The sequence below is a fragment of the Penaeus monodon genome, chromosome 38, assembly GCF_015228065.2.
Source record: "Penaeus monodon isolate SGIC_2016 chromosome 38, NSTDA_Pmon_1, whole genome shotgun sequence".
In the NCBI taxonomy this organism is placed as follows: domain Eukaryota; kingdom Metazoa; phylum Arthropoda; class Malacostraca; order Decapoda; family Penaeidae; genus Penaeus; species Penaeus monodon.
This window is the reverse complement of record NC_051423.1, coordinates 3,958,544-3,973,543: the sequence shown is the minus strand read 5'-3', so window position 1 is coordinate 3,973,543 and position 15,000 is coordinate 3,958,544. Positions and strand designations below refer to the sequence as shown.

Genomic DNA, 15,000 nt, shown 5'->3' with positions numbered 1-15,000 from the left:
TCCGGCAACAACGACGGACACCAGGAAGCCCGTGACGGTGAAGACACTCAGGGATCCTACTACGTGCACCTCCCCGACGGCCGCCTTCAGACCGTCAGGTTCGTCGTAGAAGGTGACTCCGGCTACGTGGCTGAGGTCAACTACGATGGCGAGGCTCGATTCCCCGACTCCTACGAGTCTGCTTCCTTCGAGTCCCGCGAATACAGGCCACGATATGTCTATGACTCCAACGAGTCCGAGTAAGGAGTCTGGCTTGGTCGAACTTCTATAGCTGAAAGTTTTATTTATATATTTATGTGCAAAATTAACAAATTTACTTTCTTCAACAAATTTTGATGCATTTATATTATATGATTACAAGAACAATTACCATTATTTGCAATTCAAATACTGGAAGTGAATAGTAGATAGAAAATATTTTATTCACATATTTATGTATAAAATTAATAAATTACATTCTGCAACAAATTTCAATGCATTTACATTATATGATTACAAAAATTATACCATTATTCGCGATTCAAATGCTGGATGTGAATAGTAGATAAGATTTTTTTCTTTAATAAAAATTCGTTATGAACCTCATGTATTGTCATAGTCCTATGACTATGATGTATTGACGTGACGTACTATAATAGAAAAAAAAGCGATTACACCCCCTGTCAAAGAGGGTTGAGCATTCAACCTCTTCGAAAGAAAATCTTATTCCAAGTTTAAAATCAAATGTAAATTATCCAGGACTGCTGAATCTTCATTGAGGTTAAAAAATCGAATTCATCTTATGTTAAGAAAAGCACAACAAAATTGAGGCAGAATTATTGATGTGTGTGTTCATGTGTTTTCCTAACTACACGGCAAACGTGATATTAATTGCTTTAATGATTACGTTATCTATCAATAATCTGGTATGCATCCCGCGTCCAGAACAAATAGTAATGCGTGATGCATGGCATTAAAACAGTAATTCATTTCTCATTGTTATTCTTACATTCCTTTTCAACGCACATTTTCATATATATGCCTAACACAATGAAATACAGTTGGTAATATATTTTTGATTGCAACTTAATTCATTAGGTTTAATATTAACACCATCGGTAAATTTCGGAAAGAGATCAAAATGTCTTCCGGAAGATAATGACATTATCATCTAAAATTCTCTCAGATCTTATAAGGTAGAGGTTGGGGTTCAGTTCATTTAGTATATCTGGATACATTTTAGTGTGCTTCTAATCTGATTACTTCATCGGACCGTATATTCACTAACAAACCGTGTGTTTTAGTAATAGACACATTCCCAAGCCTGTTACTTAAACAGGATTGAAAAAATATATATTATTTTTCCTATCTCTCTGGAAATCCACATTATTCCCTCCCCTTCCCTTAGAGATCTTAGAAACCATTCTATTGTAATATATTCCGACTTTCGCAGTGCCTCGCAAGCAATCAAGAGCTTAAACTCATCACATCCAACAGTTAGGGAGATTCAAGATTGGCTTGCACTGATGTCAGCACGTAAAAAGATAACTCTGTGTTGGGTTCCAGTGCATGTATCAGTGGGAATGAGCGAGCTGATCACCAACCCACCGATTTGAAACCCAGTATCAGAAGTTGTCTTCGCGATGAATAAAGACATGATTCTAGAAACAAACTGTGAGGGATCAGAGATGACCTTAGCAGTTGGGTGACCAGCGTCCATCCCAACCGACAAGTAGAAGTTGTGTTAACAAGGCTGAGTGGGAATACAAGACTGACTCATGGGCCGATGATGGATAAAAGTAAAGTACGTTGTGAAAACGATTATCGGTCGCACTTGTAGTGGAAAAATGTGCAGCATTCTCAGACCATAGACATATGTACTTGTCTTCTCCATATGCACTGAAAAATTTTATTTTTTGGGGGAGGGGGTTATTACATAGAAAATCTTATTAGTTTCCTACAGGAGACTAATATCTTTAACCAAAATGAATTATGCAAGGATTTTATTCATGATTCTTTATATGCAAATTCTTATATATTTTCATTGATGAAACATTTATTGATAGATTTCGAAGGTTTTAAATATTTTAACATTTCAATCCAAAAAGGTATTCGCCTCTAATGACCGTAAATTGTTGACGCGGCAGATAATTTTATATAATCAATTAATCCCCTCCCCTTCCCCCTCTTTACTTTTTTTCTATATCGCAAATATATACATATATATACATATATATATATATGTATGTATGTATGTATATATGTATGTATGTATGTATGTATGTATAAGAAAAAAACTATATGGTAAAAGATGTAAACGTTTAAAGGAACCACAGTTATATGGGCAGAAGGGAACAGAAACTCGTCTTGTTGATTTGAAAATGAAAATTGAAACCCGTCTGGTTTCCTATTTCTCCTTTGCTGTAACGTACATTCTATTATATCTTCAGTATCACAAGTATGGAATAATGCAGTTCGATGCTTCCTACATAAAGGAATACTCATTAAGGATTCCTATGTTGCGACTGCGAGTGTTGAAGTGTAACCACATCTATGCGTATGCGGTCTGCATTATGCAAACTTATGTATTCTGTGTACGTATTTCTGTGTGTATGTATCCGTGTGGGTGTATGTGTCAATGTATCCGTATGTGCTAATTACTTTGGTGCTTACTGCATATAGGAATGTTCGTACGTAAGTAACGATTGTGTGTGTGTGTGCGTTCGCGCGAGCGCGCCTTCGAATAGTTATATTCAAGTTTATACAAATGTTTGGCTTACGTTGTTTAAATTTGTGTTCAGAACATTTGTTTGTAGGTGTAGGTGTGACTGCTCAAGTGTGTACATGATGTACATGTTCGGGTGTGTTAGACATGTGTGTGTGCTTGTGATCTAATTGAAATACGAGAAATGTCAATATTTCTACCATCAACTCAGCCCCACCCAGACATGGTAACACTTTTTAAAAAGTTGTCCTTGAGTGACCTTGCGCCACGTTTGCGCCGATGCGGAGGTATATATTGCTCAGCTTTCACAGGGAAAGTATCAGTAGCTTCTGAAATCCCAAATCAACATGAACACCAAGGTAAGCGAACTTTAAAATCTATCTTCAAAGAACGCTCAACTTTATAAACGTTCACGGCTTTTAGAATGCAGAATATTTAAAGGAATTAATATTTATGAATATGCATCAAAATCACGTTGCTATTGTTGTTTATTGTTATATACACATCGACAAAATTCGTATTTTAGATCTTCATCCTCCTCGGTCTGGCAGCCATTGTTGCTGCAGACAGCTTCGAGTCCTACGAATACAGGCCACCACAGGTTTGTGATTTCAAGTCTAAAATTCCTCTGGCAGTGATTGATGTTTTGATAGGTTTGTCTTTTTTATGTCTATGAGTGAACAACACTATTTTGATCTATCAAACAGAGACGTTCCTCTGAGGAATCTTACGAATCCGGAGAAGCCAAGTACGACTTCCAATGGGCTGTCGATCACGATGACTCCGGCAACAACTACGGACACCAGGAAGCCCGTGACGGTGAAGACACTCAGGGATCCTACTACGTGCACCTCCCCGACGGCCGCCTCCAGACCGTCAAGTACTTCGTGGACGGCGACTCCGGCTACGTGGCTGAGGTCAACTACGATGGCGAGGCTCGATTCCCCGACTCCTACGAGTCGGCTTCCTTCGAGTCCCGTGAATACAGGCCCCGATATTTCTATGACTCCAATGAGTCTAAGTAATCATGCTACCTTGACTGATCCTCATGACATGAAGACTTTTCTAAGACATTTTATTTATATATTTATATACGAAATTTAATAAATCTGCATTCCAAAGCAAGTTTCGCTCCATTTACTTCATACCTTTATAACGTTTGCGATTCAAGGACTGGAAATGGATAGTAAATATGGAATATTTCACATGAACCTTAGCTCCTAATGAGCCTACAATGTTGCCATGCAGGGCCCTCGAAAAGCAAGTTTCTGTATATGAGAATAATAAAAGCATAAATAAATTTCCATCTTCAAGGAAACAGTAAGAAATGAGACTAGTATTTCAATTATGATTTTTTGTAATATGTAAACAAAACTAGTGCAAATTGAACGCTCTTACATTATTCTCATATATAACTTGCTGGTTCACCAATAATACTAAGCAACTGTTGTAAAACCTTTATTGTTGATAAGGTTCAATCTGAAAAGAAGAATAACAAATTTTCTATACTGCATATACATAATCAGATAAGTATTAATACTTAATACAGGAAACAAAGCCTAATAAATCCTTAGAATCAATTAAAAGTTCAATAAATGTAATAACACAATCAGAACTTGATAATATTTAAATAAAGAAAATTCATAAATGTCACATCATGATTCCAAAGGAACACAAAATATTTCATAAAATGAAAATAACTGAGAATTTCAACTTTCATAATGCCATCTCCACGTGAATATTGATGACATAGATTCCAAATCAGGGCAGAGTTAAATCCAACACGACCATGAATCTAATTCTCTACAGCTGTCAATATCATAGATGATCACAATTTCTTATCAAAAATTGGCTCCAGACAACGCGTTCCAATGCTTCCATGCGTCAACAGACAAAAGCAAAACGACAGAGGGGTGCTTCATATAATAGACTCTTTTATATAAATCATCCTAGAGTACACTTAAACAATAGAAAGTAAATCAAATTTCTCATAAATAAATAATATCATGTCTTCAATACGTTGTACTTATTGAAATAACAATTGCAATACACCTGCTAAGTTTGTCTGTTTTAGACTACGTGACGCACGAGGTTCTAATCACATTCTCGGAAACTGGCGAAAACACGAAGAATATCGTTGTATCTCGAGTATTAAATTCTTTTTAGTTATATCACCGACACTTCTGCCTCTTTCAAAATATCAAATATATATCATGTGAAGGAATAAACCACAAAAATATTATCTTTTAAACTAATGGTTATCATCCTTCCTAGGCTCTCGTTTCCACATATATTATTTTTATCATTCCAACAATTGTTTTACGTCAGTATTAACTGACAAACAGAATGATAGGATTTTTCTAATATTAAGAAGAAAACTAACACTCATGGTTCCTCTGAGATAATGTCGTTTTAATCCGGATGGAAAGCCAGAAGGACAATGTACATCAGTAATAAATTATGAAACGTTCGAGTTATCCTCACGAGAGAACGACACAATAGCATACTTCTGATATTAATTTTACTTTGCCGTAAATAGAAATATAATTTAATCCATGGTTGTGGCCCTGAGGCACTGTGCTTACAAATGCACTTTAATCCAGCGTTTAACCTGTTAAGTGTGTGCCATAATATAATTTAGTGTAAATAATGTAATGTAATATTAATATCAGTCTTAAAGTACCCTGTGTGTGTAGATATATATACCGGTCCCTATATCGTAAGTAAAATACTTTCAATCACTTTTCCGACGCAGAGGTATTGCATTATGCAGTTCAGTGCTTACGGAACGTTGAAATGTTCGTTAAGCAATCCTAAGTTGCCCACGCATGAATGTGTGTGTGTGTGTGTGTGTGTGTGTGTATGTGTGTGTGTGTGTGTCCGCGCGCGCGCGCACTTGCATTCATATATTCACGTATGGTGTATGCAGGTGTGTGACTATGTTTGTAAGTGTATCCGTAAGGGTTTGTTTTTGTATTAATTCGTGCGTGGGAGTGTTGTGTGTGTGAGTCCACGTTTCATTGTCAGTGCCTTTGAACAGATGCGGTGCCACCAACTTAGCCCCGCCCGCACTTTTAGTAACAAATGTAAAAAAGATGACCTTGAATGACCTTGCGCCACATTTGCTGAAGTATATATTGCTCAGCATTCAGGGGTTAAGTATCAGTAGCCTCTGAAATCTTACTCCAACATGAACACCAAGGTAGGCGAACCTTAGGATTTAACGGCTATCGTATATTAAATATAACTTTTAAACTAATCACTACTGTAAGATTTCAGTTCATATACTGTATCAAAAATATTGTGTTTCAGGTCTTCATCCTCCTCGGTCTGGCAGCCATTGCTGCTGCAGACAGCTTCGAGTCCTACGAATACAGGCCACCACAGGTTAGTTATTTCAAGTCTAAGCAATCTCCTGTCAATGATTTATTTTTGGGCAACTTAGAGATTTCTTGAATTCACAATTAGTACCATCAGTAAACAATACTTTTACGGTCTGTGAAACAGAGACGTTCCTCTGAAGAATCCTACGAATCCGGAGAAGCCAGATACAACTTCCAATGGGCTGTCGATCACGATGACTCCGGCAACAACTACGGACACCAGGAAGCCCGTGACGGTGAAGACACTCAGGGATCCTACTACGTGCACCTCCCCGACGGCCGCCTTCAGACCGTCAAGTACTTCGTGGACGGCGACTCCGGCTACGTGGCTGAGGTCAACTACGATGGCGAGGCTCGTTTCCCTGACTCCTACGAGTCTGCTTCCTTCGAGTCCCGTGAATACAGGCCCCGATATTTCTATGACTCCAACGAGTCTAAGTAAGCATGCTACTTTGACTGATCCTCATGACATGAAGACTTTTCTAAGACATTTTATTTATATATTTATATATGAAATTAATAAATCTGCATTCCAAAGCAAGTTTCGCTCCATTTATTTCATACCTTTATAACGTTTGCGATTCAAGGACTGGAAATAAATAGTAAATATGGAATATTTCACATGAACCTTAGCTCCTAATGAGCCTGCAATGTTGTCATGCATGGCCCTCGAAAAGTATTTTTCTGTATATGAGAATAATAAAAGCATAAATAAATTTCCATCTTCAAGGAAGCAATAAGAAATGATACTATCATTCCAGTTATTACGATCTTTTAAGGTATGTAAACAAAACTAGTGAAAACTGAACGCTGTTACCTTATTCTCATATATAACTTGCTAAGTTTGTCTGTTATAGACTACGTGACACCCAAGGTTCTATCACATTCTCGGATACTGGAGAGAACGCGAAGAATATCGTTGTATCTCGAGTATTATAGGATGGTTTTGATAATGTTTTCCTGTTCAGAAATGACTCTAGATATTAGATCCAAGAGTTGTTAGAATTATTTAACGTATCAGGATGGAAATTGACCTAAGTTTAAGGAGGAATACTCCTTACACTTGAATCTTTCGAGTTTGATTTGTCCAAAATTGGTGATGGACGAATGCTAGTGTGGGATTGTTTAGGTTATTAAACTAATAAGATATGTGTCCTGGTAATGTATATGTGCACAGTGCGCTTTGAACATTCAAACTTCAATACTCTCTCTCTCTCTCTCTCTCTCTCTCTCTCTCTCTCTCTCTCTCTCTCTCTCTCTCTCTCTCTCTCTCTCTCTCTCTTATTCAGAAGAATTCATTTTCTTATATTTCATCTCTATCTCTATTTTTCAAAAGTTTTACATATGTTGTATTGTATCTCTCTATCCGTGTGCATGTCTGTTTGTCTCTCTGTCTCTCTCTATGCATCTATATGTATATCTTCTATCTGTTACGGTATCTTTGCATGTATCTATATTTCTACAAATACACACACACACACATACACACGCACACACACACATACGCACGCGCGCACATACACACACGCGCGCGCGCGCACACACACTCACACATATATATATATACATATGTATATATACAAATAAATATACGTTATATATATATATATATATATATATATATATATATATATATATATATATATATATATATATTGTTTATATACTGTATTAGAGTATGCAGTGAAAGATTTTCATTTCTGGTTTTGTTATGTAAATATGAGAGGCTATAAAACTTATTGAAAGGGCTACTGAAAAAGACTTTATAAAGAAGTAAGCAATATCTGGCAGAACCAAGCTGCACACATCTTTAACAGTAACATATGTTATATCACTAGACAATATAAGATACGCGTTATACAATTAGAGATACACTGGTTTAGAGACAGGATAGGGTTACAGATTAAGTGATGGAAGATCTGTCCCTACGAAAAGTAAACTGAGAATTAATACCCACGTGGTGGTCTAATTGCTTGCTATGTTATGAGGTAATATCTAATATATAATTAGAGGTTTGAAGGTACTTAAGTTCCAGCCATTTTTCAGTTATTACCTACTTTAATAATACTTTAATAATTATTTTTAGTCATACTTACCGCCGACACTTTGCCTCTTTCAAAACATCAAATATATACATGTAAGGAATAAACCACAAAAATATTATCTTTTAAACTAATGGTTATCAGCATTTATAGGTTCTCGTTTTCATATTTATTTTTTACCATTCCAACAATTATTCTATGCCCGTATTAACTGACACAAGAAGTGATAGGATTTTTTCCATATTAATAAGAAAACTAACATTCATGGTTCCTCTGAGATAATGTCGTTTTAATCCGGATGGAAAGCCAGAAGGACAATGTTTATCAGTAATAAATTATGAAACGTTCGAGTTATCCTCACGAGAGAACGACACAGTAGCATACTTCTGATATTAATTTTAACTTTGCCGTAAATAGAAATATAATGTAATCCATGGTTGTGGCCCTGAGGCACTGTGCTTACAAATGCACTCTAATCCAGAGTTTAACCTGTTAAGTGTGTGGTATAAAGTAATTTTGTGTAAATAATGTAATGTAATATTAATATCAGTTTTATGTACCTTGATGTGTACATATATATACTGGTCTTTGTATCGTAAGAAAAAGGCTTTCAATCATTTTTCCGACGCAGAGGTATTGCATTATGCAGTTCAGTGCTTACGGAACGCTGAAATGTTTGTTAAGCAATCCTAAGTTGCCCACGCATGAATGTGCTTGTGTGTGTGTGTGCTGTGTGTGTGTGTGTGTGTGTGTGTGTGTGTGTGTGTGTGTGTGTGTCCGCGTGCACTTGCATTCATATATACAGGTGTGTGACTTGTTTGTAAGTAAGGGTTTTTTTTGTGTTGTGTGTATGAGTCCACGTTTCATTGTCAGTGCCTTTGAACAGATGCGGTGCCACCAGCTTAGCCCCGCCCGCACTTTTAGTAACAGATGCAAAATAGTTGACCTTGAATGACCTTGCGCCACATTTGTTGAAGTATATATTGCTCAGCATTCAGGAGGTAAGTATCAGTAGCCTCTGAAATCTTACTCCAACATGAACACCAAGGTAGGCGAACATTAGGATTTAACGGCTATCGTATATTAAATATAACTTTTAAATTAATCACAACTGTAAAATTTCAGTTCATATACTGTATCAAAAAATATCGTATTTTAGGTCTTCATCCTCCTCGGTCTGGCAGCCATTGCTGCTGCAGACAGTTTCGAGTCCTACGAATACAGGCCACCACAGGTTAGTTATTTCAAGTCTAAGCAATCTCCTGTCAATGATTTATTTTTAGGCAAGTTGGAGATTTCTTGAATTCACAATTAGTACCATCAGTGAACAATACTTTTACGGTCTGTGAAACAGAGACGCTCCTCTGAGGAATCTTACGAATCCGGAGAAGCCAGATACAACTTCCAATGGGCTGTCGATCACGATGACTCCGGCAACAACTACGGACACCAGGAAGCCCGTGACGGTGAAGACACTCAGGGATCCTACTACGTGCACCTCCCCGACGGCCGCCTTCAGACCGTCAAGTACTTCGTGGACGGCGACTCCGGCTACGTGGCTGAGGTCAACTACGATGGCGAGGCTCGTTTCCCCGACTCCTACGAGTCTGCTTCCTTCGAGTCCCGTGAATACAGGCCACGATACTTCTATGATTCTAATGAGTCTAAGTAATGAACTTCTTAAAGATCTTTTATTTATGTATTTATGTACAGAAATTAATAAAATAGCCTTATGAAGTAAATTTTGGTACATTTAAATAATTCCTTATCGGTTAGTGACGAGAGAAAATTTAGATACTAAAAAATTCCATGAGATGTGTGTGAGGGGGGTGTATAGACACACACACACACACGCACATATATATATATATATAAATATATATATATATATATATATATATATATATATATATTTATATACTGTGTATATATAGAGAGTATATATACATACATACATATCTATTGTTCCTCTCATTTACTTTCTCCTTATTAATTTTTAAAATTCGCGGATCTCTAAGGGTTTCATCATCAAAGATCGTATTATGTTAACTGTCCTTACTCGGGCAATTAATTCCAAATAATGATAACATTAATGACGATAATGATAATAAAAATATACAAGCCACAATACTTCTATGAAGCCAGTGAGGTATACAAATATTTGATAGAAGTTTCATTGCATTTACACCATATCATGATAGAATTTGTAATTTAGTGACTGGAAAAAAAATGATATTTCACGTGAACCTTAGCCACCATTTAGTCATGAAAACACACATACACACACACACACACACACACACACACGCACTACCACAACACGCACACACCACAAACCACACACAACACACACACACAAACACACACACACACAACACACACACACAAACACACACAAACACACACACATAAACACAAACACACACACACACACACACACACACACACACACACACACACACACACACACACACACACATATATATATATATATCGAGAAAGAAGTAGCAATAACTGAGACTGGTCATTCAACCTACCTTAATGGAAATATTAGTGTTTAAATGATTTAGACTGACTCGTTGTCCTTTTCTTTTCATTTTAAGTTTAAAAAGAAACTGGTGCAAACTGAACGATTGTACCTTATTCCCTCACATAACTTACATGACACACAAGGTCTCACGATTAGCGCTGATCATAGTATCAGCACATATAAATACTGTCGCTGCCATGACTTGGAACAGGTGGAATAAGAGTGTTTGTTTCGTAAAGTCACCTCTTTATAACACTGGCGTTCAAATGTCTATTAGAGTAAGGTATAGTTGATACAGAATGTGTTTATATTATATTCTCGGAAGCTGACAAGATCATGAAGGATATTGCGGTGCTTTTTTATATGGTATGATCTTAACTCCTTACGTATGAATCTTTCGAGTTTCAATGTTTCAACGTTTGTGATAGACGAATGTGTCTGGATTTTTAATAGAAATCACGTGTACTTGTAAATTATATGTGCTCAATGCGGTTTGTAGAAACATTACACTAGTGTATTTGCTTCTCTCTCTTCTCTCTCTCTCTCTCTCTCTCTCTCTCTCTCTCTCTCTCTCTCTCTGATAGTCTATATAAGTACGGTCTTGCCATTTGAAGGAGGATATTGCCTTTTGAAATTGCCATTTGAAGGAGAATAAATCTTAAACCGTTTGTTTACCTGAATATTAATGTAGGTTATTCATACAATCAGCACTTGATAATGTTCCTTCCTGCTGCCATTCTATCATCGGCCATTTTGGCATGTATTCAGCAAGATTGGCAAAATTGTAGGCATACATGTGAACCGCTAACTTCTTGATCTTGATGTTGCCACGTCTGGCTTCTTGCACTTCCTTTTTCATGAAGTTCCATGCGTTTTTATGGGATTCAGATGAGGTGAGTTACATGGCCACTTTAGTACATGAATTTCACTGTCATTTGGAAACTTCAGACTGACTCTGACTGGTGGCAAGGGTCGTTATCCATCATAAAATATACATATTCATGAATTCCCAAAAGTACTGGCAAATGTTCCAGCACTACGTTAATGTAATAATTTCCGCTCGCTGTAACCTTTTTTAGAAGAAAGTACAGACTCGCCTGTCCTTATTTCCAAAAATCCCAAACCATCACATTATCTATATGTTAACTGTGTGCTGCAGACCGAAGTGCGACGCGGAGTTGGACCGTCAACCCTCGTCAATCTGAAGGTGCTTTCATCACTCAAAATCACTGTTTTCCTGTCGGATAGTTTTAGCATTGATACTTCTTGCAAAACATCTTTTTTCATAGTTTTAGTGAGCAGAGGCTTTACAGTTACGCGTCGAATCAGTAAACAGAGGCCTTTCTGAAGTTGATATTGGATAGTCCTTACTGGAGTTCTGGATGCTTGTTCTTAAGTGTACATGTTGTTATAGAAGGTTCAGAGATCACCTTATGCTTGAAAATCGTGTCTGTCCTTAGCAATGTCTTCCTTTGTGCTCCAGTACTATGTTTCCTCTGATTTATTTCACCCTCTGTTATTGTGGCAAAAGCCTTTTCAGGCTATAAATTGCTTGTCTTGATACCTTCATATCTAGCGATATGTGCATGAGAAACAATCGTTGTTCTAATAACGTGAAGAAAACGTATTTTCTCGTGTAATGTCAGTTTGCTTCGAACCATTCTGGAACTAAAAGCTGTCAAACTTGTCATACTGTTGAGAAAATTCTTACGAAATCTAATAAGTTTAATGATTCATCTTTCGTAGACAATCGCTCATTGGCGAGAATCCATGTCCACGGGCTGCTCATACACACAACTAACTTAATTGGATAAACGTTCTTCCCGGAATGCGATATAAATACTTTCGTGTGTGTGTGTGTACACGTACATAAATCCTTGGTACTTCAATACTGATAATAAATTTACATCATATATATATATATATTTTTTTTTTATAATTTGTTTTACATTACATCACAATACGTGTGTTCATAGGTTGTGTAATGCCAAACTGTTCAGCTCACACGAACAGACTGAACAGGTTGAACTCTGGCTTCAAGTGCATTTATTCGCTCAGCGCCTTAGGGGTTCAGCCATGGATTGTATCTATATTTACATATAATTTATAATGTATTTATATCCACGGCAATGTGAAATTAATATCAGAAGGAAAAGATAACTACGTGAAAAAATTAATAATCCACAAATATTGTTTATATACTATGTCCCTTGCTGTTTCTATCTCGATAAGAACTTTATAAGAGATTACCCATACTCAGTATGTGGAAAATCCTATTGCTAAAATCCTATTCCTATATCCTAAAATCCTATGCAAGTTCATACTGGTATAGATTGATTGTTGGATTCGTTAAGCAACACGAAATGAAGTTACAGGAGAAAAAGTATAACAAATTAAAGGGATGACGATGACTATGATAATATCTTATCCATAATATTTCTATTTCTCTACACTTTTTAACATTTGAAAGGGGCAGTCATAATGACCAAAGAAATTTAGATGGAAGTTGGTATTATTAAAGTAATTAATAATTGAAAGAAGGGCGGGCTTTTCAAACCTGCAAATCTCTAATTATAAAATTTGATATTACCTTATGACACACCATGCAACAAACCGCAACATGGATATGGCATTCTCACTTCACATTTCTGCGAGAGGATCTCCAGTTACGTGACCTGAAACCTTTTCCTTTCTATAAGTCTGTACATCTTTAACTGTACAGCATATGTCTCTTGATAAAGATACGTGCAATGTGCTTTACACTTGTTCCTTCCAGCTATTTTTCTCTTTTGGGTCCCTTTCGACCAGTTCTGTAAAAATAAAATTAAAATTAAAAAACATAAATAGATGAATAAATTTTTGACCATCATTACAATGCAAAATAATTTTCCAAAAGTTTTTTATTATGAGCTGGGAATATCCTCTAATATAGAATATAAACATTATATGTGTGTGTGTAAGCATATAGATGCATACAAACGCACACATACATATATGTACACATGCAAATCTATGAAAATATATATACATTTATTTATTTATTTATTTAAATATATATAAAAAATTGTGCATATATATATATATATATATATATATATATATATATATATATATATGCAAGTATATATGTATATGCATATACCTGTGTTTATATATATATATATATATATACATATATATATATATATATATATATATATATATATATATATATTTCATCTATACATTAATATATGTTTATAATATATATGTGTGTGTGTGTATACATATACATTTATGTATTCATATACATATATGTATGTTTGTGTGTTTCTTTGCATGTAAGGGTACACTTGCTATTCCAATTTTATACATGGCTACTTCGTTATTATAACATTTATATTTAAATTTTCTCTCCTGTCGGTCACCAAGAAGGCATGATTGAAATGTAGCAAAATAGGTTTCTCAAAGCAAATTTATTTACATAAATACATAAATAAAAGGTCTGTCAAATTTTTCACATACTGAGGTTCAATTAAGCTATTGTCATTACTTAGACTCATTAGAATCATAGAAGTATCGTGGCCTGTATTCACGGGACTCGAAGGAAGCAGACTCATAGGAGTCGGGGAATCGAGCCTCGCCATCGTAGTTGACCTCAGCCACGTAGCCGGAGTCGCCGTCCACGAAGTACTTGACGGTCTGAAGGCGGCCGTCGGGGAGGTGCACGTAGTAGGATCCCTGAGTGTCTTCACCGTCACGGGCTTCCTGGTGTCCGTAGTTGTTGCCGGAGTCATCGTGATCGACAGCCCATTGGAAGTTGTATCTGGCTTCTCCGGATTCGTAGGATTCCTCAGAGGACCGTCTCTGTTTCATAGAATGTATTAGTGTTGTTTACTTATGATACCAATTGTGAATTCAAGAAAACACCAAGCTGTCCAAACATTAATCGGTCTGACTTCAAATAACTAACCTGTGGTGGTCGATATTCGTAGGACTCAAAGCTGTCTGCAGCAGCAATGGCTGCCAAACCGAGGAGGATGAAGACCTAAAACAATAAATTATTGATACAGTAAGTATAATGAATTATCACTTAAGTGACTAGTTTAAAAACTATATGTATAACACGATACCCGTTAAAGGTTCGCCTACCTTGGTGTTCATTTCTGAGTAAGATTTCAGAGGCTTCTGATACTTACCCCCTGAATGCTGAGCAATATATACCTCATCAAAAGTGGCGCAAAGTCATTCAAGGACAACTTTTTTACATTTGTTACTAAAAGTGTGGGCGGGGCTGAGTTGGTAGCAGGGGCACCGCATTTGTTCCTCAAAGTCATTGATACACCAACATTGACTCATATA

General features: G+C 36.4%; 3 protein-coding genes and 1 pseudogene across 5 annotated transcripts; 3 read left to right on the top strand and 1 right to left on the bottom strand.

The window, feature by feature from the left end:
• Positions 1 to 243, top strand: part of LOC119596653 — a 19,331-nt pseudogene extending 19,088 nt beyond the window's left edge.
• A 2,725-nt stretch (positions 244 to 2,968) lies between these two features.
• LOC119597029 (pro-resilin-like) lies at positions 2,969 to 6,629 on the top strand. 3 transcript variants are annotated; one of them, XM_037946463.1, is made up of 3 exons: positions 2,969 to 3,063; positions 3,231 to 3,305; positions 3,412 to 3,829. In XM_037946463.1, exons 1-3 carry the CDS (start codon positions 3,052 to 3,054, stop codon positions 3,727 to 3,729), a joined length of 405 nt encoding a protein of 134 aa, XP_037802391.1. In that variant the 5' UTR covers positions 2,969 to 3,051; the 3' UTR covers positions 3,730 to 3,829. The 3 variants fall into 3 exon arrangements, with proteins under 3 accessions (XP_037802391.1, XP_037802392.1, XP_037802390.1); XM_037946464.1 differs by lacking the exons at positions 3,231 to 3,305; positions 3,412 to 3,829 and adding exons at positions 6,017 to 6,091; positions 6,212 to 6,629 and having other exon boundaries at positions 3,040 to 3,063; XM_037946462.1 differs by lacking the exons at positions 2,969 to 3,063; positions 3,231 to 3,305; positions 3,412 to 3,829 and adding exons at positions 5,864 to 5,906; positions 6,017 to 6,091; positions 6,212 to 6,629.
• A 2,504-nt stretch (positions 6,630 to 9,133) lies between these two features.
• LOC119597030 (pro-resilin-like) lies at positions 9,134 to 9,871 on the top strand. The gene is made up of 3 exons (XM_037946465.1): positions 9,134 to 9,177; positions 9,289 to 9,363; positions 9,484 to 9,871. Exons 1-3 carry the CDS (start codon positions 9,166 to 9,168, stop codon positions 9,799 to 9,801), a joined length of 405 nt encoding a protein of 134 aa, XP_037802393.1. The 5' UTR covers positions 9,134 to 9,165; the 3' UTR covers positions 9,802 to 9,871.
• Positions 9,872 to 14,095: 4,224 nt separating this feature from the next.
• Positions 14,096 to 14,822, bottom strand: LOC119597021 (pro-resilin-like). Its single transcript, XM_037946454.1, has 3 exons — positions 14,791 to 14,822; positions 14,612 to 14,686; positions 14,096 to 14,505 (listed from the first exon to the last, which is right to left on the bottom strand). The coding sequence occupies exons 1-3, from the start codon at positions 14,800 to 14,802 to the stop codon at positions 14,188 to 14,190; spliced, it is 405 nt and encodes a 134-aa protein (XP_037802382.1). The 5' UTR covers positions 14,803 to 14,822; the 3' UTR covers positions 14,096 to 14,187.
• Positions 14,823 to 15,000: the final 178 nt, after the last annotated feature.

Coding starts and splice junctions, on each gene's coding strand:
- LOC119597029 (XM_037946464.1), top strand. Junction 6,092..6,211: donor ACGAATACAGGCCACCACAG/GTTAGTTATTTC, acceptor TCTGTGAAACAG/AGACGTTCCTCTGAAGAATC.
- LOC119597021 (XM_037946454.1), bottom strand. Junction 14,506..14,611: donor ACGAATATCGACCACCACAG/GTTAGTTATTTG, acceptor TCTATGAAACAG/AGACGGTCCTCTGAGGAATC.
- LOC119597030 (XM_037946465.1), top strand. Junction 9,364..9,483: donor ACGAATACAGGCCACCACAG/GTTAGTTATTTC, acceptor TCTGTGAAACAG/AGACGCTCCTCTGAGGAATC.